Source organism: Triturus cristatus, chromosome 2_1, assembly GCF_964204655.1.
Source record: "Triturus cristatus chromosome 2_1, aTriCri1.1, whole genome shotgun sequence".
NCBI lineage: Eukaryota > Metazoa > Chordata > Amphibia > Caudata > Salamandridae > Triturus > Triturus cristatus.
In genome coordinates, this window is record NC_140581.1 from 844423116 (window position 1) to 844450193 (window position 27078).

Sequence of the window (27078 nt, forward strand, 5' to 3'; positions counted from 1 at the left end):
AAAGGAAGGAAACTGAAAAACAACTGGAGCAACTTCTTGAGCTCTGTGGCAATGTGAGGCTTCCTTCAGAAGAAAGTAGGGGTCAGGATGAATCACTATCCTGCCATCGAACACAGAAAAAAATAGAGGTAGGACAAACAAGGCAACTGCTTCTTCTATCTGTCTTGCAGATATAATTGCTACCAAAAAGATAATCTTCATGGAGAGAAATGTAATATCTGCCAGAAGCAAAAACTCAAAGAGAGAGCACTGAAGGGATTTGAGAACTAATGTCAGATCTCAAGGAGCAGAAGTAGATCAAACCAAAGAGCAAGGTAAAGAAAATCTCTTCAGTAGATGAGGAGATAAATATTTGCTATTCCCTAAAGATCCCCAAAGTTCCCTAAAGGACGACCCACTGTGCCCACAGATAAGATATGGGAAGGTTTAGATCAAAGCCATTCCAAAGCAACTGAAGACTAACGGGAAACTCACTTTCTAATGGAGACAAATTATGATATTAACACCATTTCTCATGATGTCACCTTTTCATCTTATCTTTTTCCATGATAAAGCTTGATCACTCAAAAAATAAATTACAATTCCAAATGAACAATCAAAACACTGAACACCTTTAACATAACTTACCCAACGGACACATGAGCCAGTATAGGAGACAACCTGCTCTGCTGTCTTTACCGCTTCAACGTGAATGCAGGGGCTTGCAAAGAACATCCAGCACAGCACGCATGCTTGAAGTGGCAGCACTAATGCCACTAAGGAACTTTCCTTCAATAGGGTTAACAGAGTCTATAACTGCAACTTCAAGACAACCTGTCAACCACTAGAAGCAGAATCAGGATCAATCGCTTGATCCATCCAAGTGAACTTCCATGGTGAACACTCCTTTCTCCACAAGCCAGAAGGGAAAGAATATTGGAGACAGTCTAAAAACTTGCATCATCTTCCCTAAGTCTTTTTGTTGGTCAGAGACAGGAAAAAATGCAAAAAGATGCTAGGAATGCTTGCCTTCTATCCAGTAATGGATTGGTGGGGCTTCCATTCTCATAATTTTCCGGAGTTTTCTATCTTGAGGTTGTATTGACCTAACAAATATGACTGTAGCATGACGACAGATGTAGAGATAATGAAAAATAGAGAACTTTGCACTTGGCATACTACACTGTGGATTCCACCCGTGGCGTTTTGAGCCACCCACTTAATCAGCTAAAGCAGGGGGTGGGGCTGATACTCAGCTATTTTCACATGCAGGTCACACTTGGGTGGAGCACACTTCCTGGAGTATGAGCACTGTTTTTGTTTTAGACGTGTGCCACAGCGGTCCCAGATACTCCTTTGGACGCACCTTTGTCCCTATTTTTGCAGGCTTGGGCGTCTCCTTCTTCCTGTCAAACGAGAGAAAGAGAACCTTATGTCTGTAAAACTATTTTCCTCTCTAATGATCCTGGTCAGGCCATACTGAATAATGCAGTATCGTATCGTTAGTGGCTGCTGCCACCAATCTAAAGTGGGCGGCGGTATGGGGGCGGGGTGGGGGTTAGGAGAATGATAATAAATTAAAATAAAGACTTACCTGATGGTGCTGGCCGCCTAGGTGCTTCTCTCCAGCTCTCCTCCGGGCAGTCCAGGGGCCACAGCACAGGCTCCCCACCCAATCCAGACGCTGCTCTCATGCTAAACCTAGCATGAGAGCAGCTCCTGGATTGGCCTGAGCGGTCTGGTCTGACGCTTGCTCAGGGAGCCGGTGACTATTCTCCAACCTGGCTGTGCAACGAAGCTGGGTTGGAGAAATGTAAGTGCCCATGTCTATTTAGCTGGCCTAAGCTAGCCGGCCAAATTGACATGTGCACTCATGAGTGCCCACCACTCCTCCTCCCTGCCATGGTTCAGCCCCGCTCTGCCCAGCCCCGCTCTGCCCAAGACTCCATGGCTCAGACTGCTCAGGCAGTGATAACTAAAATGATAATAAAATAGAGTTACTATAATTTTATTTTTCTTCTGCTGGCAGTGGGGCGAAGCTCCTCCACTATTACGGAGGAGCCATACCTGAGTATCGATTTATTTATTTCAATAATCCTTCCCCCAAGTCCCCCCTAAACCTGTCTGTCAATGGCTTGGAGGTGGTCTGGGACCAAGAGTTTTGCTGCAAGCATGGCTGGCTCATTCACTGTACATGTGGGAGGAATGCAAAAGGTTGGCATTACTTACTGGGCTCTAGACAGCTCCTTGTGAAGAATCGCTGATGCATGTGCAACTGTGGTTCGCCTCCCCTGGCTTCCTGGTCAGCCACTGTGCTTAAAGGTAATCAGTGCATGGCACCTAAAGGTTTGTTAGTTGCTCATTAAATATCAGCTAATTAAATATCACAAGCTGATGGAGGGGTGTATTAGAGAAGACTTTTGGGGGTTTTTCAAATCAGGTGCCTTCCCTGCATGATAACTAAAGACAGAAAAAGCGATTGCCTGTCAGTTGTGCTCATACAGCTTCTTTGTCCCCATTGGGTCAACTTGTGTCAAAAACATAGTGATGCGTTCTGCTACTGAAAGAAGGCACTTCCCTGCTAAAATTAAATACAGCTGCCTACCACAAATCCTTCCCATCTTCAACTTGACATTCATTTAGTACACTTAGCAGTGTCTGTCATGTGGGACACTTTTACCAAAGTTTGTTTTTTCAGCCTACAGCCCTTCCATACTGGATTTTATGAGCTCTTGTGCATTCTTTAAAACGGAACAAAAAAAAATGGAGTGTATAGTACTATTGTCTGAAATGCATTAACTGGCTGAAGGTGGCACACATGACTTTAAAGAGCTCGAGTTAGCCAGGGCAGCAACACTCTTATTTTCTAGTGCCAAGACACCTCCGGGTATTCGTGTGCTCAATACATTTTATTAACATAACATATTAGTCATCATGACATAACACTGCTGCACAAGTAACCAACATCATAAATTAAACTCTTTACAGTACTGCTGGGAAATCCTTGCATCAGGCACAGTTCAAAGCATCCTCACATGCAGCCCCCCTGGCTGTTACACTTCTGGTAAAAGGACAGCTCTGCCAATTCATCCCATCTATTATTTGAGGATCTGCTATTTCAACAGAAAGCCTCGAATATCTCTGTTGGGAGTGATAAGTCTCCTCTGCATGGTAAGAGACGTGTACATCTGTCCTGAGAGCCCAACTGTACTGTTGTCTGGATTGCTAATGCTGATTTTATGTCATAGGTGAACACGGATCATGCGTGCGCGTCATAACATAGGCCTGTCTCACAGATTCTGCTCTTATTGGACCTGGAGGGGCACCCAAACCACTGTTGTCATGGTGGTAGGCTACCATCTTCACCAAGAGTGAAGCAGCACAAGTGCAGTTGTGGCAGCATACCTTGCAGCGAAAAGTAGTAGCGAACAGAACCTTTTTACTCTGTCACTGGAGTGAGGCCTACAAGCTCACTCCCCTTTATAAAAGTTCCGCTGCTGTGTGCTTAACTCACCTCTGGCCTACAACAGATAGATTTGGAAGGACATGCGTGATGGAAATATGTGCTGAGTGCCTATGTGCTCACAAGAAGTACACCACACAAGGGGTGAAGTGAGGCACAGTGCACGCATGGTACATTTGTGTATGCTGGCAGTGTGTGTTTTTAAAATGACATACTCTGGTACAATACAGAAAGGCTACAGTACTGAACAGTGTGCACAGACTGAATGTGTTTGCTGCATGTACTTATGCTTGTGGTGACATAAGACAAGGATAACAGTGCTGTGCAGTGTGTGTTGTGGATGTACACTGAGTGCAAGTGTGCCTACATGGAGTACCTTGGGTTCCATTTTGGGAAGCCCAGGCCTGCTTGCTGGAAAACATGAGGAGTATAGGAATTCCCCCCAACAGAGTTGTGTATTGCGGCATTCCTGTAAGCTGGGAGGGACATGCACAGGAGGATGGGAGAGCCAGGCTCCCTATGTACATTTCAATATGTGCATTTCAAAGGGCTCTTTTATTCAATGACAGATCACAAGAAAAGGACTATAAGTATGAGCGTTTGAGATCCCAAAGTTTGTCATCTGCCAATTAGCCAGACGGGCTGTGTGAGGAATGGAAGTTCTGCAAGATTTCTGCATGTAGCAAGGACTGGGGCCCAGACCTGCTAGTCTCACTGCTGGGTGAAGGAACATCATCAAGTGAAACCAAGACCACCTGCTTTTGAGCCTGGAACACCAGTGCCTGCCTGCTCGCCAAGACCAATAAGCCCTGTGAGGAAAAGGAAAGGGCACGAAGGAGCAAAGTCCAAGTGGGAGCCCTTTTGTGAAGATTCCCTGTGCGAAGTGTAAGGAATCCGTTCTTACACCTATCGAGCTTTAGCCCTGTGCTGGATAGATTCGTCAGCCCTGTGTGCCAGGAGAGGGCATCTTGGGCTGAGCCACAGAGTGAGAATTGTGCGGAGGGTGTCAGGCCTGCACAACTTCGTGGTGGGTGACCCTGTGTGTCAGAGAGGGATGCCACGGTTAAAATCAACACCAGGTTAGCATGACTGGACTTGTGAGTGCCGTGGCAGTGACCCTGTATGCCAGGAGGGGCCGCCAGAGCAGTGACCCTGTATGCCAGGAGGGGCCACCAGAGACGCTGAGGACAAGAGTTTAGGCCATTGTGCGGGGCCAAGAACCTGCGGCTGTAACCAAAGCAGGTCCGGTATGCACTCGGCTTACTGAACTGAAGGAAGACCAAGGATCAAAGAACATTGCGGGAGCCCCATTGGAGCAAGGAGATCAACCCCCCATGAAGGGAAGTGTGACTTGTGTCAAGATTGGCTGACTCTGTAGGACAGGGCTTACGGTTCAATCCCATGCTCAGCTCAGCATCATGTGACTCTGGGCAATAGTTCACTTAATCTCCCCGATGGCACCCAGTGCCTTGAAACCTTAAGGGGTGATAAGTTTGTGCTTTACAAATATTGATTAAGATTATTATTATTATTATTATTACATTACCTGGATATGGTCAGCAGTGAATGGGGAATAACATTGTATCCATTGCACTAAAGTTAGTGATACAGGGAGTGGCCTGACAACTCCTACAGTCTCGATCTCAAGGGGATTGTGTTATTGCTTTTGAATGTCATTTATCTTTGCATGTGTACAATTATAATTCAAATATTTCTTTTTATATAACAACAAGTATTTGACTGGACATTGATTTATTGTTCACGCTGCTTGCACACTGAGTTATGAATGGTGTTCACAGATCTGAATCTGTACTTCCTCCCGAAGAAGCCTTGACTGCTCGTCCGATGCTACCTAACTGAGAGTCAAGTGCTGAAGGGGAACTTGACCCAGTTGTGCAGGATACGTAGTGGGTTGGCCCCCTGGACATCTTGATTAAAAGGCCTCAGCCACCTGGGTGGGCCCAATAACTCCTGCTTGCCCCGTGACCCACTGAAAGGGGTTCTGACAATCTCTATAAATACATCTCAATACCAAACAGTACCAAGCCAAATGTTGTGCACATCAACTTTGACCTCATTGAAATTTGTTTCTTAAAGCCTTGGAACCCCACATTCCACCGATGCACCTCGCTCAGTCTATTAGATACCATAAGGGACTTCAATTCACATCTACACCAATGTTTTAATGTGCTGGCGGTTGTGGCAAAACTGAATCATTTCCAGAGAGGGGATTCACATTCTGATCTGGAGCACCATCTAAAGGCCACGTCTTGTCAAATCTCTCTGAATAGCATATCAGGCAGGTTGGGTGATTTACACAAGGTACCTCATTCTTAGATGTTGGATTGATTTGGGTAGTAATCTTAGCATCTATTTGCGAACCAGTTCTTAATTTATCCAAAAACATCCTTGAAATGTCTTAAAAACGTATAGCATGATGGGCAAATTCTTTGAAATTTATGCTGTTATACCCACTATTTGGCCCTACTTTTAAACGAAATTCTTGGATAGAGAACCCTTTAAAACTTCCTAGGTAACATAGGCTTGCCAACTCACTCACATTCGAAAAACCATTCCATATGTGATTCAAGTAGGGGGCGTGGGGGGGCGGTGTTGTTTTTAGGCCGAGCATTCGAGACCTCTTGTATATACTTTAGTATATACTTATTATATACTTAATTTGTGGGCTCTGGAGATCAACCCTATGACTTTTTTTCTGTTCAATGGCCTCTATTTAACAGTCTTGATAGAAAACGACCAGTAGAGGTCAGTAAAATACCAGAATTGCTTTCTGCTGAGAGACTTTCTTTTTTTAATTTTTCTGGCAACTGCCTCTATTTAACTTTCTTGATAGAAAATGACCAGCAGTAAAATACCAGAATCACTTTAGCATTCTCTAGATTCCAGTCCATAGAAATTCTCTTCCACGAGCACCAGTAGACAATATTATTGTTTTCAAATCTTGTATTTTCAGTGATATGACCACCGAAGGCCCTGATTTTATATTAAAAACAGAGCTTTGGACTATACCATTTCCCGCTGAAAGGCACTATTTCTCTACATGTGTTCCCATACCTGGTGTGTCACGCAGTTTGGTGCTTACTTTCCCTCCATGTTAAAGAACAGTAGATGCTTCAGCACCCAGACTAATGTGCTGCAAAGCTAAATACATATAAAGTCCCAAAGACGAGACCGATTGCATTTCAAATGCTTGTTTTCTTGGCTACTCCCCTGGATTTCAGCATGTACAAGAACTTGTTTTTCCTAACATGCACCATCCAGGACTTAACAATACATACAAACAAGCCAATCAGTCTGCCAGACTTTAGCCTCCATCACAAATAGATTGCCTGAGTTTTGTTTACCTCGAGAATACTAGACTGGTCTCTGTTCTCTCTGTCACCTTTATGCAGTGTCTACAGGAAAACGGTGAATGAAAAACGTGTGAGCCCTAGTCCTTGAAATAAATGGTCAGTGACAAATGTATGATATTTTTGCATCTCTAGCAACATGCACAAGGGATTCTACAACTCATCTGTAGCTAAAATATAATGAGAAATTAAAGATGGCAACTCACTGATTATGAATATATTATCATGCGTACTCTGCCATCTTGGCACTTGGAGTCTGTGGACAGAAACAATTTGAATCAATTCTGAGGACTTTAGAGATCCTATCCAGGGGCCGTACTATGGTAAATGCACATTTTCATTTAAAAAGCTGCGCCGGGCACAAACAGTGAAAAGGCGCCCTATTACCATGAATGTGCAGCACCCAGGGCAGATGTGAACTTGTGCTGCCCTGGGGACAACGCATTCCTGTGAAAAACAGAGCGGCTGCTTTACAGCCACCTCTGGTTTTCACAGTGCAGGCGGCAACCTGCCTGCGCTTTTGATGGGGATTAGCAATCCCCTTGCAGGTGGGTGCAGTCAGTGACTGCAGCCGTCTGCAAGGGGATGTCTGGTGGGTCCATGGGGCCCCTTTACCCCCTCCACAGGGCTACCATCAGGGGGCGCACTGACACTGCGCCACCTTTTAGATGGCGCACTCTCAGTGCGCCTCCTAAGGGCTTCTTTGCCTCTGCTCCTGAGTCTGTAATACTGCGCAGGCACAGAGGCAAAGGGATTCCCTATTTGCATGGGGCACCCCCCCCATCCAAATGAGGAAACACCCCTGCACATAGCGCTGGCGCTTTAGGTTCACCAGTGCTATTGGCATTACAGAAGGGGCCACACAAGCGTCTGCTGCCCCTTCTGTAATACCAAAGTGCCCCGGGGTGCTCAAAGCAGGCGCAAACATCAGTTGTATCCCTGCGGCACTTTATGTAATACAGCTTCTGGTTTTAGCCAAACTGTCAATGATCGCTTTTCATCACTGGACACGACGCCTCTGTAGAGCCATTCCCCATCTTCAACTTTTCAAAGGGTTGGTCTGGTGATTCTATCTCTTATGCCTTCTCTCCAATGTACGCCAGGTGACTGCTGACCGACTGTAACCAATCTTCCTGTTAGCCTATTTTACCTGGTATCTTCTAATGACTCCTTTTTGCTTTTCTGTTTTTTTAATCTCTTTCCCCAATCTACCTAAATTGCTGCTAGCCTGTCACATGTATTTCCCTTTATTTTATCTTAACCATTTGTCTGTGAACTATAATTACCTGTCGACTGTGTACATTTTCATTTGTTTGTGGTATCTTATGTATTGTACACTCAAATGTGCGAAGCGCATTCAATGAATAAACGTGAGTGATTTGCCGCCAAAAAGGGGGAAACTTCACACAGAGGTGCAGCACACCTTGGATGGTCAGAGGCACGTGACAAGGAGGTCGTTTAGATGCTGGGACTTATTCAGGGGATTCCGAAAAAGGGTGCCACAGCGATCTGATTGGACTCAGCTCACCTGACCCACGTAAGCTGTCAACCAGTGCTAAAGCCTGGGGTTCAGACCAGGCCCGGCTTTAGCGCTGTTGGCGCCCGGTGCGACAATCCCTTTTGGCGCCCCCACATCCCTTGACCGCCTTCTCGGATTCTCTCACTACCACCTGCAAAAGTGCCCCTCATCTCTCATATCATAAGATATTGCTAAATACAGCGCCCCCCTGAGGTCACAGCGCCCCCCTCGACAGGTCAGCGCCCAGTGCGGCCACACCAGTCGCACTGCCCTAAAGCCGGCCCTGGTTCAGACTCCAGCGGTACAGTACCTGCGATCATGCTGGACACTATCAGCGGCAAGATGATGAGCTTCAACATCCTCATCAGAAGCTCCCCAGGAAAGGCGAAGTAGAACTTGTCCAGATTCGACAGCTTGGCGTACTCTCGCACCAGGACTCCGAGCCCAATACCTGCGGAGAGAAAAGAGCACACTCTTTACTCCTTGGACAAAACTGGAGCAACGGCTGCAAAAAATGTACCTGTCAACACGCACAGCTGAGCTAGAAAATGCTGATCTAAAGAAACTTAGAAGATACAACCACAGCAGGAAAAGTGAAATCTAGGTCTTGCAATCGAAGCCATATATACAAACATTTGGGGTCCCTGTATATAAAGGAAGGACCGAGTACAGTCATTTTAGACAACACATCTGCTCATAAAGGACAGGGCCCATTTTCAGAGTCCTAGTTTCTGGCCAATAATTCATTTCCAGCAGAATTATCAAAACCAAGGACATCGGGAAGTCCTGGTAGTGCCAGAATTAATCCAGGTTACAGAATTATTGAGGTGTCTATTTAAAGATACAAATACAGCTTATTTATTATAAATTGGTGTCAGATTTGCATTGTATTGCTTTTTCTTCTTATTCAACTGTTTTTAGGCTTCTTAATGCTTTACACCTGTTCTTTTGATAAAGTTTGATTGCTTTTAGCCACAGCTACCCAGGACTGAGCTAAGGTTTTACAAACAAATCTGACTGTACCTGATACGGAATTGTGACTTTAGTACATGGTGGAGTCACACAACCACAGCATATAATAAAACCATTTTCCTTACACGTTGCAAATAACTTAGTTGTCTTTCACAGACACCACTGTAATCCATACCTGTATACTTATAAAAGTAGGCTTCATTTCTGGTCACGATTGGATAGCCTTTTTTGTCAATTTAAATTTGCAGTTACTGATGTGATGGCATTACTTGCTATTCTTGTGGTTGTCCCACAAGAATAGCGTTCAGGTGTGATGCTAATTTTTGATTGTTTTAGCGCCTTTCCTCTCCTGGCAACAGGGAAGCAGTTTTCCTTTTATTTAGGCCATCACCTGGATAAGGGAACAAGGGTACCACTTCATTGTTACCAAAAAGTCTGCCCTTCAGCAGATGGCAGGCTTGGGCAGTGTCCTGGCCCTACCAGCTCCAAAGTAATGCAGTCACTGCCTGTTGTGTTGTGGAAAGTCTAATCTGAACATCTGAGCACTGCGGCTTTGTTGTCTAACTTCCCTACCACATTCATTGTCTGTCATAGGAAGAGCCCTTTGCATATACCCAGCCAATGGAAATACGTGGCACCTTCTGTCAGTGCTACAGTCATGGTAAGCTGTAGCCCTGGAGGGGCAATGGCCAAGGCGAGAGCTTTAGTCAGGGGAAAGCAGGGGAGACCCCCATTTGGCTCTAGTCCACCTTAGTAAGTCTCCTGTTGGGCAATACTGGAAAACATTGGATAGACCTTTTAGATATTCATAATATATTGATTTAAATCCTATTTTGCTTGGCGCTCTGAAAATTCTTGCACAGTTCTTGACACTTTGAACTGTTGGTATTTGGCTATCACTATCACATCTGCTGCATGCATACATTTGAATGCAACTGTATTGTATCAGACCCAAATACCACTCATTAGCGCCTGGATACCCGCCTGGATAATAAGCAGCGCTTTATAAATACCGATTGATTGATAGAACTACTATGCAGCACTCTGGAACTTCAACAGGTCTTGTTTTACTTTTAATAAAAACATTAAATCTATAAGTGCCATACACTGGGTTAATTTTAGAAGGCTATACACATTTTAGCATTTGTATCTAACTGGTATTGTTGAATGGTTCATCCAAGATTGTACAGTCTATGCTGCTGTACAACAGCTGTTTCATATGTGCGACCTATGTTTATATTTTTTTCAGCAATACCCTTTACAATCGATCGCTGCCAACCTGTCAACTGAGGATCGTGTGAGTAGACACTAGTTTATGAGGAAGGCTTTAGGTTGGTAATCAGCTCCTGATTGAGCTCCGACTAAGATCCCTTTCACTTTTCTTGAGGAATGAGCACTGGTGTAGCTTATGCAAACATCTGAGCCTGAAAAGGCACTACACAAGTGTCACATAAAGTATTAGAAATATTAATAATGGAGTCCCAATGCCAACTTCCCTTCTTAGTGGGCGTAGAAAGGTCGCGGAATACCTTTGTGAAAGTCATATTCTCTGGGTCCTGGAACATTTAGTGGTTACTGGAAAATATGTTTGGTAGGCACTATAGTTAACTGTGATTTTACTGGCCCTCAAGCACTAGCCCAGTTGAGTAGCCATGGCTTAATCCAGGAGGTGGTACTAGGTATAGAACTCAGATGCACAGTGGCATATATTCTCTATTAATAAACTGAGGGCCTGTTTCACAAAGAAAAGTAGAACATTCACACCTGTGATTCAGTGCTTAATTTGTGCCGGTGCTTGCCGGTGCTTATCAGGGCCGGGTCTACTCTACATGGATTGCTGCACGCACTTCATTGATTTTTATTTTTGATATGGCACAGAATGTTATGTTTTTCAACTTCTCGTAAGCACTCCCGAGTGACTCAGTCTCACTCCCAGCGCGAAGCTGTGATGAGCGAGCCACCTGCCCTGGCTGAGACAAGAAGAGAATGGAGATTCATGAAGGAATCTCAATCTTATTAATGGCGTGGCAGCTGTGGCCCCTTAGTTCAATCACAGTGTTGAAGGTGGGACGGGGACACTGATTTTTAGCTGGATTTTGGACCTGCGGAAGTTGGGGCTGTGCGCAGTAGGCGCTGTGCGCAGGGGCAGCGTGCGCAGATCTTTTCAGATTGCGCGCATTGAAACGCGGCCACGCCCAGCATACCCACACGGGCACACCCCACCACCAAATCCCCAATGGCCATTCAAGCTAACCAGCGCGACCTCACCCGATCGCCCGATGGCAACAGCACCAGGTGAGGCAGGCTGGCAGGCCAGGCCTAATCAGTTATGAGTAGAGCAGTGTGAGTGGCGTGCAGTCAGTGTGTTTCCGGGCCGCTCACTGGGCCCACCACGAACGAACCAGAACCAAATTTAAGCAAGCATGGCAGACCTGCAGTGCAGTACTGATGAAGTTATGTAACTAGTAGAGGCGAGGTAGCGTAGCCGCCATGCCACGATGTCAAAATTGCAATAATATGCCGTGGATGGGTGGCGGTGGCCCATGCCAAAGCAACGCTGCATTTTTGGGGGGGAGCATGGTTGTGGCATTAGTCGACGGTCGTTAGGATGTTTTTCAAGGCTTGATAATTTAATAACGTTGATGCATCGTTATGTCTCCATTATGTCTGTAGGAAGACTGTGTCATTAATTTTGAATAGATCTTAACGGTGCGAATGCTGCAGAAGTAAATCCGTAGGAATAGCCCACCTCTTGTTTTTGCCAGGAGCTATAAAGCTTTTATATGTGGGAGTACTTCCATGTTCTACCCCTAGAAGGCCTTTGTGTTTTCACAATTGTTGCTTGTTCGTCGAGTCATTATTAGTGTTCATGGACGTGGGAATATTCGCACCAGCCAGGTTAAATGACGCCTTGCCAAAATGTATAGATATGTTTAAGAATCCTTTTAGCCCGTTGAGCAATTTTAGATTTAAACCCTCCTTTAAGAGCCTTGGATGTCTGTCTGTGTCAGTGTTTTTTCACCTAACAAGTGTCACATCTAAATGCGTGTGTGATGGAGGGCATGACAGAGAAGGAAAACAAAAGTGAGGTGCGAAAGAAATGACATTTCTATAACAGGACATGTAGTGTCATAACTAAACCAAAGCGAAAACAAAAAGTGTCAGTTCAGAACAAAAATGTGGTTAGAACAAGAAAATAAATGTTAAAAGCACAGATACAACTTCATTGCACCATATTTTTTTCACACGTGCTGAATGCGGGTCCTGTATTGTTTTTGCAGAGCGCAGTCAACCCTTGACCCCCAAAAATGATCATTAAATACCAATTACAATAAAGCACTTGGAACTAATGTGATTCTTTCCAAAATCTCCAAAGGGCATGATTTGTGGCAGCTTTGCGTTTGTGCTGAACTGGTTGGTGTAGCAACAAGTAACTGTTTTTAGGTCGAGTAAAGCTTATTTCCATCTGCTTTCGGCTGGTGGAAAGTGTGCACAGTAAAGCATTGGGGATTCTTATTTTTTTGTTTTATATAGTGCGAACTTGACCCAGAGGTATCAGAGCACCTTACATGAGCACCAATTGCATTACAAACAGACACATTATTTTTTTTTGTTAGGCACGGGGAGATTAAGTGATCTGCTCAGAATCACTGGCTGTTGAGTGTCATTGCCGAGACTCAAACCCGGTTCCCCAGCTTCGAGGTCGACTACTCTAGCCCTTAGGCCACATCCTTACTATGTTCCTATACCCAGAGGTCGACTGGATCGGAAAATACACAATTAGGGGTGTGGCCGATATCATGCAAACTAGATTATTGTGCTTAAGAAATTCATAAAGTTGCATTTAAAAACGGAAATTAAAATAGTAAAATGTTACATGAGACCTGTGCACAGCACAGCCAGGCAAGACACACAAACTAGCATGCTTAATCAATAGTGATGTAGGGAGTGTGTCATGGGCCCTAGTAGTCAGTGCAAGGAAGGATGTGGGTCAGCACTGAGAGTGTCTATAAGGGAAATACCTTTTTGTTCTCGCAAACTGAAGCTGCAACTAAGTACTTATAGAGTATGAAAGCTTGCAAGAGAAGCAATGGTGATGATAAGACTTAGGTGCCCCGAGGGTGTGTTGGTGACTGTACGTATGAAAAATAATGTGCTTAACAAGTGCAGCTTTTTGGTGTTCTAACCCCAGTCTGGTAATTGGCAAGCTATCTGTTTTGGTCACCTTCCAGTGTTAAAGGTGCTCTCTCAGGTGCGAATAAAAACAAAGTTTACAAAATATTTATTAAAATCTTTAAATGTCTTTAAACTCAAATAGAGTTGTTATTTTGGTAACAGTTGTTTTCCTAAATTATGTTGTGGAAAGAAGACTGCTTATTCTCTTTGCATCTGTTATATAACACAATTGCAATTAAACCTTATTCAGTTTATTTGTTTAGAGTGTTTTCAGAACATTTTGGTTTATTTTGTCACATACGCTATGTCAAAGTTGTATCCTTGAACTCGTAGCCTCTGTTAAAAATGGCATACCCCAGTATTGTCCTTTCTCCAAATGGGCACATAGAGCACTGAAATTGTCCCTTTTCAATGCATTAGTGATTTTAGCTAATTTATTCCAAAATTGTGCTTGAAATGCACTTTTGATTTAATCTTTTTCAAAATTATCACAGGGCAGGGGAATCTCCTATCAAAACCTTACTATGAGGAAGGCTGCTTTGCTGAAATTCAGATCGGTTATTACATCTGACTTTTAGCAGTGCCTAGTTGAGGATGTGGGTGGAGCTACTAAAATAAGTGGGCGGAGCCAGGAGAGGACGTGGGTGGAGCTGGGGAAAGTAGGTGTGGCATCTGACAAACATTTGAGCACCTGCACTTCATATTTTACAAATTAAGCACTGCTGTGATTGTACTCCTAGGCACAGGTGTAAATGAGCCGCTTTTGGTAATTTAAAAACATTCACAGTGCAATGCGAGAAAAGCTGCACCAGTCACAGTTTTCCAAGCATATGCCTGGAAATGGGATGAAATAACTGCTGTTCCTCAAAAGTTTGTGGGCGTTCCCAAACTTTCAAGGCAAACTGTCCCTTGATCCTTCCATTTCCCACCCACAGCTTGATGATTACTTTCACATAATTGTACACAGATGTAGTGTATCATCAGGCTGTAGTAAAATCATTTATGTCTGCCAGGTATTTTTAGTGACTTCCTGAGAGGTGTAACTAAAGCCATTATTAGTCAAAAACATAGGCTGACAACTGTAAATGCCTTTGTAAATCTGGTTTTAAATATGCTGGCAGAGAAACTTCTAATAAAGTAATGTTCCTGTATTTGCATAAAGGAAACATAAGGCTGTTAAAAGGATTAACAACAAAAGTTCTAGCACTGAATATAGCTAGGATTTGACTAAAGTTTTCAGTGGTTACTTGGTAAGGCCCTACTGTATTAGGGTTGGGCAGTTGCCTGCCTCAAGGAATTACAACACTAACTTGTCAGGGTTCACCCCAAAGTCACTAGATTAATCTCAACACAACCCTCTGGAAGCCATTGCCAACAGCATACAGGCTTAATTTAGGGTAATGTGTAAAGTTTTTATGTAGTACAAAAACAGTAATTAAGTCAAAACCCCAAACAATAAAAATCTCAGACAGAATTAGAAAAATAGAGCAACATTTAATAAATATGATACCAAAACAACAAAAATCTTATAAGGGCAATTGGGGAAGGAGATTTCATTTTTAATATTTTAATTGAAAATAGTGCCAAAAAGCACTAAGTGCCAATGATAGTCTATGGAATCGGTAAACCAGGACATGGGAGCAGTTTCAGGCTGACAAGTTTAACGGCTGACGGGTTCATCCCATCACAGATTTTGCCTTCCGAGTTAATCTTTTTTATGGAGCTCAAAATTCTTCAAAGGGGCAATTCTGAAGCTGTTGCTGTGGTACATCAAAATTTGACATATTTTGCCGTGAAGTCACCCTGAAGGCTCCAGAAGTCTTGGAAGTCCATACATTTTTAAGTTTTCACCTTTAAGGATTTCTGGGACAGCTCTTCAAGGTCACTTTTCAGGCTCCCAGGACCTCAGGGACCGCACTTAGTGGTCAGAACTCATCCCAGCAGAGGCCACCTTCAAGATCCAGCCCAGGCCCAATTAGTACTGGTCAATAGGTCACTTTAGGAAAAAGGCCTCTTCCAGCTTGTTGTGTCCCTGTAACCACACAGGAGGCCAGCCAACTGACACTTGAAGTCCACCACTTTGTCCTGGGTACAAAAGGAAGCAGGCCCACTTTTTCAATGCTTCTCTGGGATCACAAACAGCAGGTCTAGTCCTCTTCTGATCTTCTGGAGGTCTAGAAAATATTCTGAGGAGGATGTCTTGGAATGTCACATTAATGGTTGGCACTAGCTAGTGGGTGGGTGTGGGTGGTTCCTGGCTCATCCCCAACTAATGGAATAAAGTTCCTATGGGCACACCTACCCACTTTTTCAGCAGTTTCTCTTTGTCCTACTGCAAACAATACCACAGTGCCTCTAACTCCTAAAGTCTAGCATTGGGAATCCCTTCCTCCATCCAGACATGTGACCAGGGGAATGACCAATCCCCTACCTTGTATCCACTTGAAATCAGTCTGTGGGTAGCTTGCAACCTGCCTTGCCAAGTGTTGGCCTTCAGAACAATGGGTTTCCCTTATTCAGGTATTTCCTTACACTCACTCAGCTGTGAATGGTAAGGCCTCCCCTCAGCCCAGCCACGTTAACGAAATTATTGGGTCCACCCTAACTCTCCTTCCTAGGCTGATGGGATGGAATGACCCACACCCAGTCGGTCCTATCACAAGGCCTAAGTCATATGCTTTGGGAACAGTTGTCTCACCTCATTAAGGTCAAACACTAACTGGAGAGCTGCTGGCAAGCTAATGCAAAGTAGCCCCCAGGAGCTACTTTGGGGAAAGGACAACTTTCTGAGAGTTACTTTTTCTTCATATTTATTAAAAATCAAACTGCACAAATGAATTGGACTTTTAATAAATATGAAAAATAGTCTTTGAATTACTTTTGTAGCTGTTTCCTGTCAAAGGCTTCAAATTAACATTTATAATCTGTACATTGACATTTTCCAGGGATCCAACTAAAGCTGTTGGAGAAAGTACTGAATGATTTCTCAGGAGAGGTAAAGAGCCCTCAGATTCTATTTATTTTCCCATGGCGTGGCTTACAATCCCTGACCAATGGAACAATGTTATATCAGACTTTAGCTTTTCTTTCAATTCTATGAAAATAACACCCAGCTGGTAGTAAGTTTTGGGACAAGCTCCTGGAATTACAAAGCACTGCAGGTTTGCCTATAACATGACATGGAGGAATCAAAACTAGCTTCAACATAATGGGGCAAAACAGGTGATTCATAAATATTTGCTTTAAGATTAGTATGCTCAAATCCCAGCACAATGCCACCCCACATATGATTTTTAACCAGGATGTGTGTTCTAAATCCAGAGTGAAAGTTGTTCTTGTTGAACACCAAACAGATATGGTTGTTAAGATCTACATACTGCACCTTTCCAATCATATGGAAGTAATCATGTTTCCTAAAACAGTGGGACCACCTCTATCCAATCATAGTAACCGAATATATTGCTAGATTGCAAGAACTTTTAAAGAATCATGAAAATCTGCACTGGTCACCAAATTCAGTGACTCTAACACATCTCAACCTCAGCCAGTAATGGATAGCCAACACCCACCTAAAATTCAACCCAACCAAAGCAGACTTCCTTCTGTTCACCAAAGTGTAGATATGCTATTTCATTGCTTTTGTATTTCCTTATGTTTACTACATATGTTCAAGCAAACTGAACAACACATTGTCTCCTGAATATGTGCTGTGACTGGCATCTGATGTTGTCTTTCTGAACTACCACATGAGTGTCCACAATAGGAGTAGGTATTTAAAAGAGCCCTTACTGATAAAATGCATCTACCTAGAGTTTTTCCAACAATCTATTGGCTTTGCTATACAAAAAGAGCAGGGGCAGATGGGAATACAATGCTCATCTTTTAAACAAATAATCATCTTACATTGTCTCCAAAGTGCTGTTAATCACTGACACCATGATGTTCACAACCTGAACAGGCATTTGCTCACTTTCTATCAATACCTGGAGCTGACAGCTGATTAGGAGGCATCTGGTTTTTTGAGATAATGTAATTATCGCTAACAGAAACTACAATGTCTTCTTGATTAGGCACAGCGCCTTTTGTTATTTACAGAGGAGAACTATTTATCATCTCGAACCTTATTCGATCACTGTGGGCCCGATGCACTTAGATCATTTGCCAACTAGGATGTGCAGTTTGTATACTGAGTAGCTTCTGAATGGGTGTGCGATTTGGAATGCAACTTATGGACTAAAAGGTAACCTCACAAATTTGACATTTACAAGGGACTGCAAAAAGACCTGACTAATGATTATTAATTTTGCATGTCACAATTTGTGACCCTTTACAAATGGCTTTGAAAGCAGTGATGTTGGCCTGCAATGGACGGAAGACCAACATCCTTGCATTTGCTTTCCCAAAGGGGAAACACTTTTTTGCAAAGGCATATCATGTCTATTAAAGGGACAGGTGCTCCTTTAGAAAAAGAAAATTCCTGTTAAGGAGCACTTCCAGGGAAGCAGGCAGTTTTCCCCTAGGTTACTGCCTGTTCACCCCAAGGCAGCCCGATATGATTCCCAAAAGGCAAGCTGTTAGTTACCACGCCTTTGAGGTATTGTTAACTTTTCAATGGGCTGCGACCATAACTGAGGTTGTAAACCATTGATAGTATGATTGCAAATGGCAGTAAGGAAAGGGCACCCCTTTTACGCCCTCTCCTAATTGTCATTCGTAATGATTCCCCAAACCCCTTTCGTAAGTCCAAAACGCTTCAACAACACGCAGAAGGGGTTTAGTTCCTGGCCCAGCACCATTTTGTTGTTACAAACCCAGTTATTTTGTAGACCTCAAGGGTTACGACTATAAAATTATTTAGTAAATCTGACCCATCATCTTAGTACAGAACTATGGTGCATTACAAAATATTGGCAACAGTTGCAACTAGATAACTGGTCGACTGGGAACACAAAGCAGCCCTGGCAATTTACTCAGACCAACCCCTGGAGAAGCACTGCCTGGCCCCTGGAGGCTGGAAATGATCGCTTGCTGCTTTTGTCCCTGTGGGCCGATACTGTAGCACTGCTTCAAAACCGGCCCCCAGTAACAAAACCCCACCATTCCAGCTTCTGGGGAAAACGCCTGATGCCTGGTATAGCCAGTCCAGGTAGGTTGAATAAGGCAACTTTTAACACACTCTGCATCAGTAACTGTGATACCACTTGCACGGTATGATCTGAGCTGCATCAACCATCTTGTATACTTGGGTTGTGCAAATAGATAAATTAATGTCTGGGTGTCAAAGCTGGTAAGAAAGATATGGAAACATGATCACAACTACCTTGTAGCAACATACCTTCGAGAGATTCAAGGCTGCAAAGAAAGCATTATAAATGAGTAAAATTATATTTTGCAAAAAGATCTCCATGCCAAAATTAAAAGAAGCGAAAAGCATTTAGGCACCTTGCTACTAGTAGACGTTATATATTAAAGAGGTTACTCAGTGCTTTAAATGGGCCGGTACTCACCGGTACGGAGTACCAGCACTTTTTAATTATCGCCTCTTGAGTACCGGACTTTTTCCTAAGACAAGGAGAGTACCGGTACTCATGGGGGGGCCTTGCCTTGACACAGGTGGTGCGCTTCATGGTCTCGTGCCTCGGCAGTACTTTAAACACGACCAGCTCTGATTTTTCAATCCTGAGCGGAGTTCGCACAGGAGCGCCAGAACAGCAGCTCTTCTCACCTTGACCATGCAATCTTGTCCTGCGTCTCTGCAATTCTTCCAGCAGGGGTGAGGCGGCAGCGTGTTTTATTTACCCTTTGATCCTGCACAGTAGGAGTTGAGAGTCGACCATAAAACTAATGGAGATGGTGTGGGGCGTATTCTTCAGGGCAGTACAGCGTTTCAGCATGCCATTGTTTTAAATGACTGTAAATGTCAGTTCATCAGCAATTTAAATTAAGCATTTTTACTTGAATGTAAATCCCTGCCCTTGCCGCAAATTTTACGATTACCCTCAAACAAAAAACACTTTAAAGGCAACACAATTTTTTTGGGTTTGGTGCATTTAAACCGCTTGTTTTGTATGGGAAACCATGTTTAACCCAAATGTGACAGACAGCTCCATGGAATGCTTTAGACTTTCAGACAGTTATGGATTTTAGCTGGTAATGCTTTTGCATGCTGGGACTTGTAGTTCTCCTTTCTCATTATAAGTAAGGGTTTCTAAAAATTCCAGCATGCAAAGCTTTGATTGCAAAATTCAGAGACGGTTTTGAACTTACCCCTATTATTATTATTAGGGCCATAACCATAGGACAGATACTTCAGATTTTTTTACTTTGCACTTGGATTTCTTGCATATAAAGTTTGGCAAGGTTGAAAACCTAGCCCCGCCCCTGGCTCCGCCCCGAGTTCCGCCCCAGGCTCCGCCCTCCAGTCCACCGCACCTTTTGGTGAGTACCTGCACTTATTTTTTTCCATTTAAAGCACTGGGTTAGATCATGCATAATATAGCATAATTGGATGTTGTTAACTGTGTCTCTTTTCGGTAAACGATACAGCTGCCACATCCTCAACTATCTGATGCCATATCCTCAACTATTTGAAAGAGCTTCGTTTAGTAGTCAGGAGGACAAGCCCATAGCTGAGTTTAGAATTAATCAAACTCTGGTATTATCGGTTCACAGTGGACTTCATGGACCTACAGTAGAACCTCTCAGGTGCTATTAAGGCTTCTTTTTAATTGCCTCTCTCTGTAATTCATATTAGTGTATGCCTCCTATGTAACCCATGGATTCTCTATCCAATCAGCAAAACACAAAGATAATCAAAGACATTTGGAGAACGTGTGTGAATGGCATCAAATAGAAGGGCTGACTAGCAGACCACCCAGATATATGTGTGCCATTACACAAGCACGAGTAAACAGACTATAGGCCCAACGAAGATCCAAGCGTGGTTTGAGGGAGACAATAAATAATGGAATAGGAGAGGGTCTCCAGCGACACCTCAGAGTTCACTTTAACTAGGGCAGGCCACATGTCCAATTTATTTTGACTTGCCAATCCCAGGTCTTGACTTGGGAGACTGACATTAGATGACGTAACAGCATAGCAAAGAGAGCACCCCCTTATGTGTAAAAAGCAAGGTTATCAGGTATTACACCAATTAGCACCAACCATGTCCCATGTTTATGATGGAAACCTAACTCAAACAACTGTTGCCTTCCAAATATTTTTGTCTTCCAAACCGCCCTATTACCACTTAGGAAAACTCACAGATCAAGTGTCAAGATGGAATTTGTAATTATACTAGGACAGCCCCAGTGGTGAGGAAGAAAGTGTGCCAGTTTTAGAGACAAAAGGTGTTATGCTCAAAGCAAACCTTTTAGTTGCTATTATGGAAAGAACAAAAGGTTCCTTGTGGCGTGCTCAATTGAAATGTAGCATATGGAAGTTGATAAATGTGTAACCAGCTAACCCACAAGACATGTTAAAATTCCAAAATATCAATAAATGAAGAAAGTAACCACTTATGGACTTTTCATACATATATATTTGCAGTTCAGTAAAAGGTGCTCCAGTGATCACATAGTGAGTGAACAACATAGTGCAGTTCAGCAGAATGCATAATACATGAAGACAATGGGATAATAGTGCTTTATTGTATGTTTTGGATTACAGGATTCCGGGTACCACAACAGTTCAAAACAAATCTGTTCTTATTGCTATAGTCATCGACGGTGTTTCGACCTGTAGTGCAGTTGCACCGGGACGCCACATTGCGTGATTGCTCCTATCTGAACATGACCCTACAGGAGCCCTAATGGCTATTCTGTAGGTAATAACGGGCACCCACTCCTAATGAGAATTCTCCTCATCAGACTCGGGATCATTTTTCCTGCCCTGTTCTCATTTTTGAATTGGTCAACTAGTCAATTTTCCCCAACTTGCTGCTCTTGTTTCTAAGTCCTTCTTCCAGTCCTGATGACCCTTCATTCACTAGGGGTTGAAATGCCACACAGAACCTTTTGTTTTTTCCTGTAATTATATGTCACTAAACATATTTGATTAAGGAATCCAAGTGTATGAACAACCTATGCCTCATCTGTAACTTAAAAAGCAAAGCACCCACTGAAATCAGAGCTCCCTTCCAGGCCCCTGCTCTCATCTCTGTCCCCAACAGTGAGACTAACCCGATCCTGGTCATATTTCACTTCTATAAAACATATGAAATAGCTCACATTTCTCCATAAAGACTAACAGTGTTGAGCAAAGACACATGGCTACCAGAAAAATACGGATTGTGTGAAACAGGTCTCAAGACTGATTGCTTGCTTGTGGTACATTTTCACATGGAAATATTTTTGGGCATTAAAAATTGTCTCTTTAGAGTTACCGACGCGTTCTTCAAATTTCTCCTAGTACCAAAATCTGAACATTGCTTGGGTGAGGGTGTAATTATTTCTTCTAGGCTCTAGTATTGACATGGACTCTACCCTAGACTTCCACTGTATATGCTTTGTATCCCCTAACTGTAGCATCAAGGTGTTAAACGAACAACAATCAAATCCAGCAAATACATCTCACCAACTCTTGCTCAGGTTCACTGCCCACAGTGTGCCAGCAAATACAACTTTACATTTTGTGTAATATATGGAGGTTGCAACCGTGCTTTAGCCTTATCTTGTCTGCTAATGGGTTCAACTGGTATTTGAACTGATATACGTCTAAGTTACAGCCGGTCAACAAAATCCTGATTAAATTTACAAGTCAAGAGGATGCAGAGATTTATCTGTACATTTAGGGTTCAGGTGGCCACTCCGTGGGTCTCATACCACTCTCTCTTCACAGGCAGAGGTAATCACTCTGGCTTTAGAAACAAATTCAAGACCTGGATATCCCTGTTATATTTGTGACAAGTCATTTTAGTCCGGGGTAGTGACAAGTGCAGTCATTCATTCTATTCCTGTTAGAGTATGGTCATGAAGAATGTATGGTCATTTGTGTACTTTACACGACTAAATAATTCACTAAAGAAAATAAATATATAAATGACAATGGTTTATTCTTGGCATTTAATAGGTAGTCAAGTTAAGAGCTGCTCAATACAGATTAAACATTGAAACAATAATGAGGGTGTTCTTGAAACATAATACTATTCAAGGTAGATCTCAGATCCATCAACACACGTTCTTTGGGTGGTAGATTCAACAGATCAACATAGAGCAACTGGAAAGAGATCCCATTCTGTGAAAAGTAACGATAGGATGTCAGAACCATGTAACCATATGTGACAAAAGAATACATTTGGGCATTTAAAACACAGGGCCTGGTTCACAAAGGTAAACTTACACTTTTATGTAAGTTTACGATTGTTTGCTATTCACAAAGGTAATTTACTAGTAGTACATCACATGCTATATAGTGGTGTTTATATTTTTGCACCTAATATGCACTCAAGTCAGTCATTTTTTCAAAATAACTGCACATACACAATTGTGTGGAAAAACATTGAGGATTATTGTAAATAGCTACAGATTGTGTATGTGCGGTTATTTAGGAACAAATGACTGAGAATGCATATTAGGTGCAAAAACATAAACACCACTATATAGCATGATGATGTACATGGAGTGCAAAGGGAAGGATTCATACTGGCAGGTATACTGTTGTAAGTTCTATCTGTGGACATGCCTGCAGATAGCACTTGTTCCCCGTTTACAATAAATCAATTTTTTTAATAGGCTGAGAAGTTTTTGCATCTTAAATTCCCTTCCTTTAAAGCACCATTTAGACCAGGGCTGTCCAGCATAGATCCTTGTGTGATGTTAAGGATAACCAAAAGAGATATGATTACAAAGAATGAATCCAAAAAGAGTTCATTCACTTAACCACTGGTTGACTAGAAAGTCAGGGATGGATACGGTCCGTTTACCCAAAGTTTGGACATCCATGCTCTAGACTCTACTTTGTACTTACCAAAGAAAACATGGACAAATAACACAGTAAGGAACAGATATATCAAGCCTATTTGCATCAGCAAATGGCTCGATTTACAGAATCAGAGCATTTGTAAATAAAAAAGTCACTTTGGTATGTATTAGTCCAGTGCTTAATTTGTAAAGGAATAAGTCCTGGGGCTCTCGTCGTGATACCACTGCAGCTTGCACCACACATTGCCCCTGTCAGCTGGCAATGCCAGTACAACCATAGCTACTAACCATCACAGACAGCTGTTGTTGTGCTCATACCTAAATGAGCCAGACAGCGCCACCATGTGGCAAACTGTCATAAGCCCCGGTGCTTGCAAATATTTACTGGTGCTGAGCACTGGAAACCACTGGCTCAAATTAAGCACTGTATTAGTCTCAAATGGTGATTTGATAACACATTATTGAATCGCTGTTTGGGATTACAAATACATACCTTTTCGGTATACTTAAGTTGAGTGGCATGTATTAATGTTTTGTGACCAAATTACGGTTGCAAAACATTGATACATTACTGACTATAGAAGTGTAGTGGTAATGCATTTGCATATGGGAAGGAGTCCACGGGGGACCCGTAATCCTTTTTGAATGTTAAAAGAAATGTTTTTTACGAAGAGACAGAAGGAAACTTTTCTTTTTGAACGTAGTCCCATTTCCTTTAAGAGAAACGGTCTGGATTTTTTAAAAAAGCTGCTTTATTGAAAACCTATCACGGACATGGTGGTGTGCTGACCCTAGCAGGCCACCATCCCTGTGACAGCTGCCATTCCTATTGGGCCCTAAATTGCGACCTACCTCATTAATATTCATGAGGTAGGTCAATTTGCAACGCACTAGATATAGTTACTTTACAAATAAAACGGTCATACATTAGGAAGTGCGATTTCCAAATTGCAATTCAGTAAGAATCACAATTTGGAAATTGCAGTACCTAATGGTGATACATCTGGCACTAAATTACCAGTTGCTCCTAAGTTGATCTTTGCTTGTTCACTTAATGTATGCTAACCTTGTTGTAATTAGTTGTACCTAATTGCTGTCCTGTCATGGCAATGAATGCTCATTAGCACTGGTATTATGTCTTATAATATATCTTACTGCATATTTGTCTAACTCTAAGAACAAATGTGCTTAGGGAAGATAAATTAGGAGTCCTTGTAAAAGTCCCCTGTTGTTGCTATAGCGGAAGCTACATGAGGTTGCAAAAGGAGTTGCAAACCATGTTGTTGAGGCTGCAAACTATGTGCTATCATTTTATTGTTAGGCTGTTGTTTTACCTGTACAGTCTCACATGTAAAGTGATCTGATGATCAAGGAGCTTGCGCGTGCTATTTAAAAACTTCAAAATAGATAATAATTAAACTAAACAAACACGTTGGATCAATATTCTAAAGGAGAGATAGCGAGAACAAGAAAGTCAAACCTCTTTATGTGTCAACACTTGTTTCCTCCCTCATTATGCCTGACTGCTCTGATTCCCACTTTCCCCCTCTTTGCTCCTTGAAAACAGCCTCCTTATGGTATGTGACACTTCAGGAATACACAAATAACTAGAAACATTACGATAATGGATTAGGGCATTAAATTGCACTAGCAGAGCATATGGGGCTCTATACAAGACAGCTGCACTATCTTTCTACTTAAATCCGCACTACCCAGGCCCCTGTACCTCCATAATGGCAGAGGCGTGTCACCCCATTGGTCAGAGTCAATCAGCAAAAAATAAAATGATAATAAAACAATATTATAATTTTATTTTCCGCTGACTGACTGAGCTAGGGAGTCTTAGGCGGGGCAGGACAGGCCATGGCAGGGAGGAGGAATAATGGGCACTGTAAAGTGCGCACGTTGGTTTGGCCAGCTGCATTAGGCCGGGCAAACAGACATTCGCTCTTAGGTTTCTCCAACCCAGCTGTGTTGACAGCCGGGTTGGAGAAAAGCTGCAGGATCCCTGTGCCTGAGCGAGCATCAGACCAGCCCTCCCAGGCCAGTCCCCACGCGACTGATGGAGCGTGATGGTGCTCTGTTATTTGTAGGGGTGCATCATAATCACAGATAGTCCGCACCCGCACATATTCGTTTGTTGTGTTAACATTTGACCATTAGAAAGTGTTCAGTAATAACACATGAAAGTGTAAATGGTAGGAAAAGTGTTGTGCCATGTAAAGAGACAACGTAGCATTCATGTTATAACATAGTAATCCATAGTATTTGATGTCATTTACCTAACAAAATTTTCACATGTGGTGTAAAATATTCTGGCTTAAATTTGCATCAAATAAAAGTTGAATGTAAGTGTTGTTAATTTTGCTTAACGTGTAGGACTTCATAAGTTGCTTGCAATTAAAATTCATTTAATGTGCTTTTGTAATGTAATGATGTAGAAAGGCCTAAGTGAAATGTTCACTCACGTGTGTATTTGAAAGGCCTAGGCGTTCTATTCTAATGTTGGCCGATTTTGTAGGCCTGAAATCTATTTTCCCTGGGGGCTCAGGAATGGGGCTGCTAGTAAAATACATGTGCGTGTTGAATTTGTTCTGTTCCCACTTTTCTGTTGCAAGTGGAGAAAGTCGCCTTAGTTAGTGAGAATAACGTCTTTTGTTTAGGAGAATTAGGCTTGGGAGGAGGTGATACAAATGAGCAAGGACAGCTGATAATTGGGAGACCTGGGAATCAAGGTCATCGAGCCAGGAGCAGGGAGCACCGACACCACATGGAAAATCACCTATGGGAAGTGTCCAGTGAGATGAGGTGATCTGTGGGCGTGTTCTACGTTCTTGTGTTTTGTATTAGGGGTAGTGTCCCGGGGTGGAGTCGGGAGAAGAGGTGAGGAGATCGATGGAGAGAGAAGGAGCATCTTAGAACGAGCTCTCTAGCTTTGGCTACTTGACCCATACAACGTGAGCGTACTTCTTAGGAGGTCTTCACGCGCTGCCACCTTTTTCCTGATCTTTCCTGGGAAATGCTAAGTAGGGATGTCACGGCAGTGGTAGTATAGGGAAATGCTAATGCTTTTCATTCATTCACCACAGATGAAAGCCGAACTTGACATGGGGCAATCATGGCCTGCGTTCTGCTTATGGAAATTGTCATTCTGTTGATGATCCATTGCATAAAGCTAGCCCGTAGGTTTGGATTTGTATTGGTTCCATGTATTTCAACAATCTCATAATGAGGTGCTTGTACATCCAGTTGTTTTTGGCTGTGTAATAAACCCACTAACTTGGAAGTCGTAGTCTGTGATTCTTCAGAGTCATGGTTCTTACAAATTGTGGTCCTGTTTAAATGACTTATTTCTCCCCTCTACACTTCTCAGCAGGCAATAAAGTTCCTTTGGCCGTGAGTTCCACATAAATTTGGTAGGGAGGAACTCGGCCCCCTCACTGCTCTCATGTTGGTATAGCATGAGGGCAGTGTCTGGATTGGGGTGGGCAGTCTGTGCTTTGTGACTCCTTGACTGTCGGGAGGAGAGAAGCACCAGAGTCAGCGGCAGGACAGGTGAGTTAAAAAAAAAGACTATTCCCCTAATCCCCTGCCCCCCCCCACCCCCACTTTAGTTTTGCTTGGCCGCCACTGGCTAAATGTTCAGAAAAGATGCTGCTCCCCCTGCACCTTTCATTG

At 42.9% G+C, this 27078-nt stretch overlaps 1 protein-coding gene across 1 annotated transcript in view; it reads right to left on the reverse strand.

Moving 5' to 3' along the window:
• SLC1A1 (solute carrier family 1 member 1) overlaps positions 1–27078 on the reverse strand; it is a 309344-nt gene that overhangs the window by 132502 nt on the left and 149764 nt on the right. The window contains exon 2 of the mRNA XM_085632941.1: positions 8643–8783. Within this exon, the coding sequence (XP_085489067.1) occupies positions 8643–8783 (141 nt within the window). The remainder of the gene's footprint in view (positions 1–8642; positions 8784–27078) is intronic.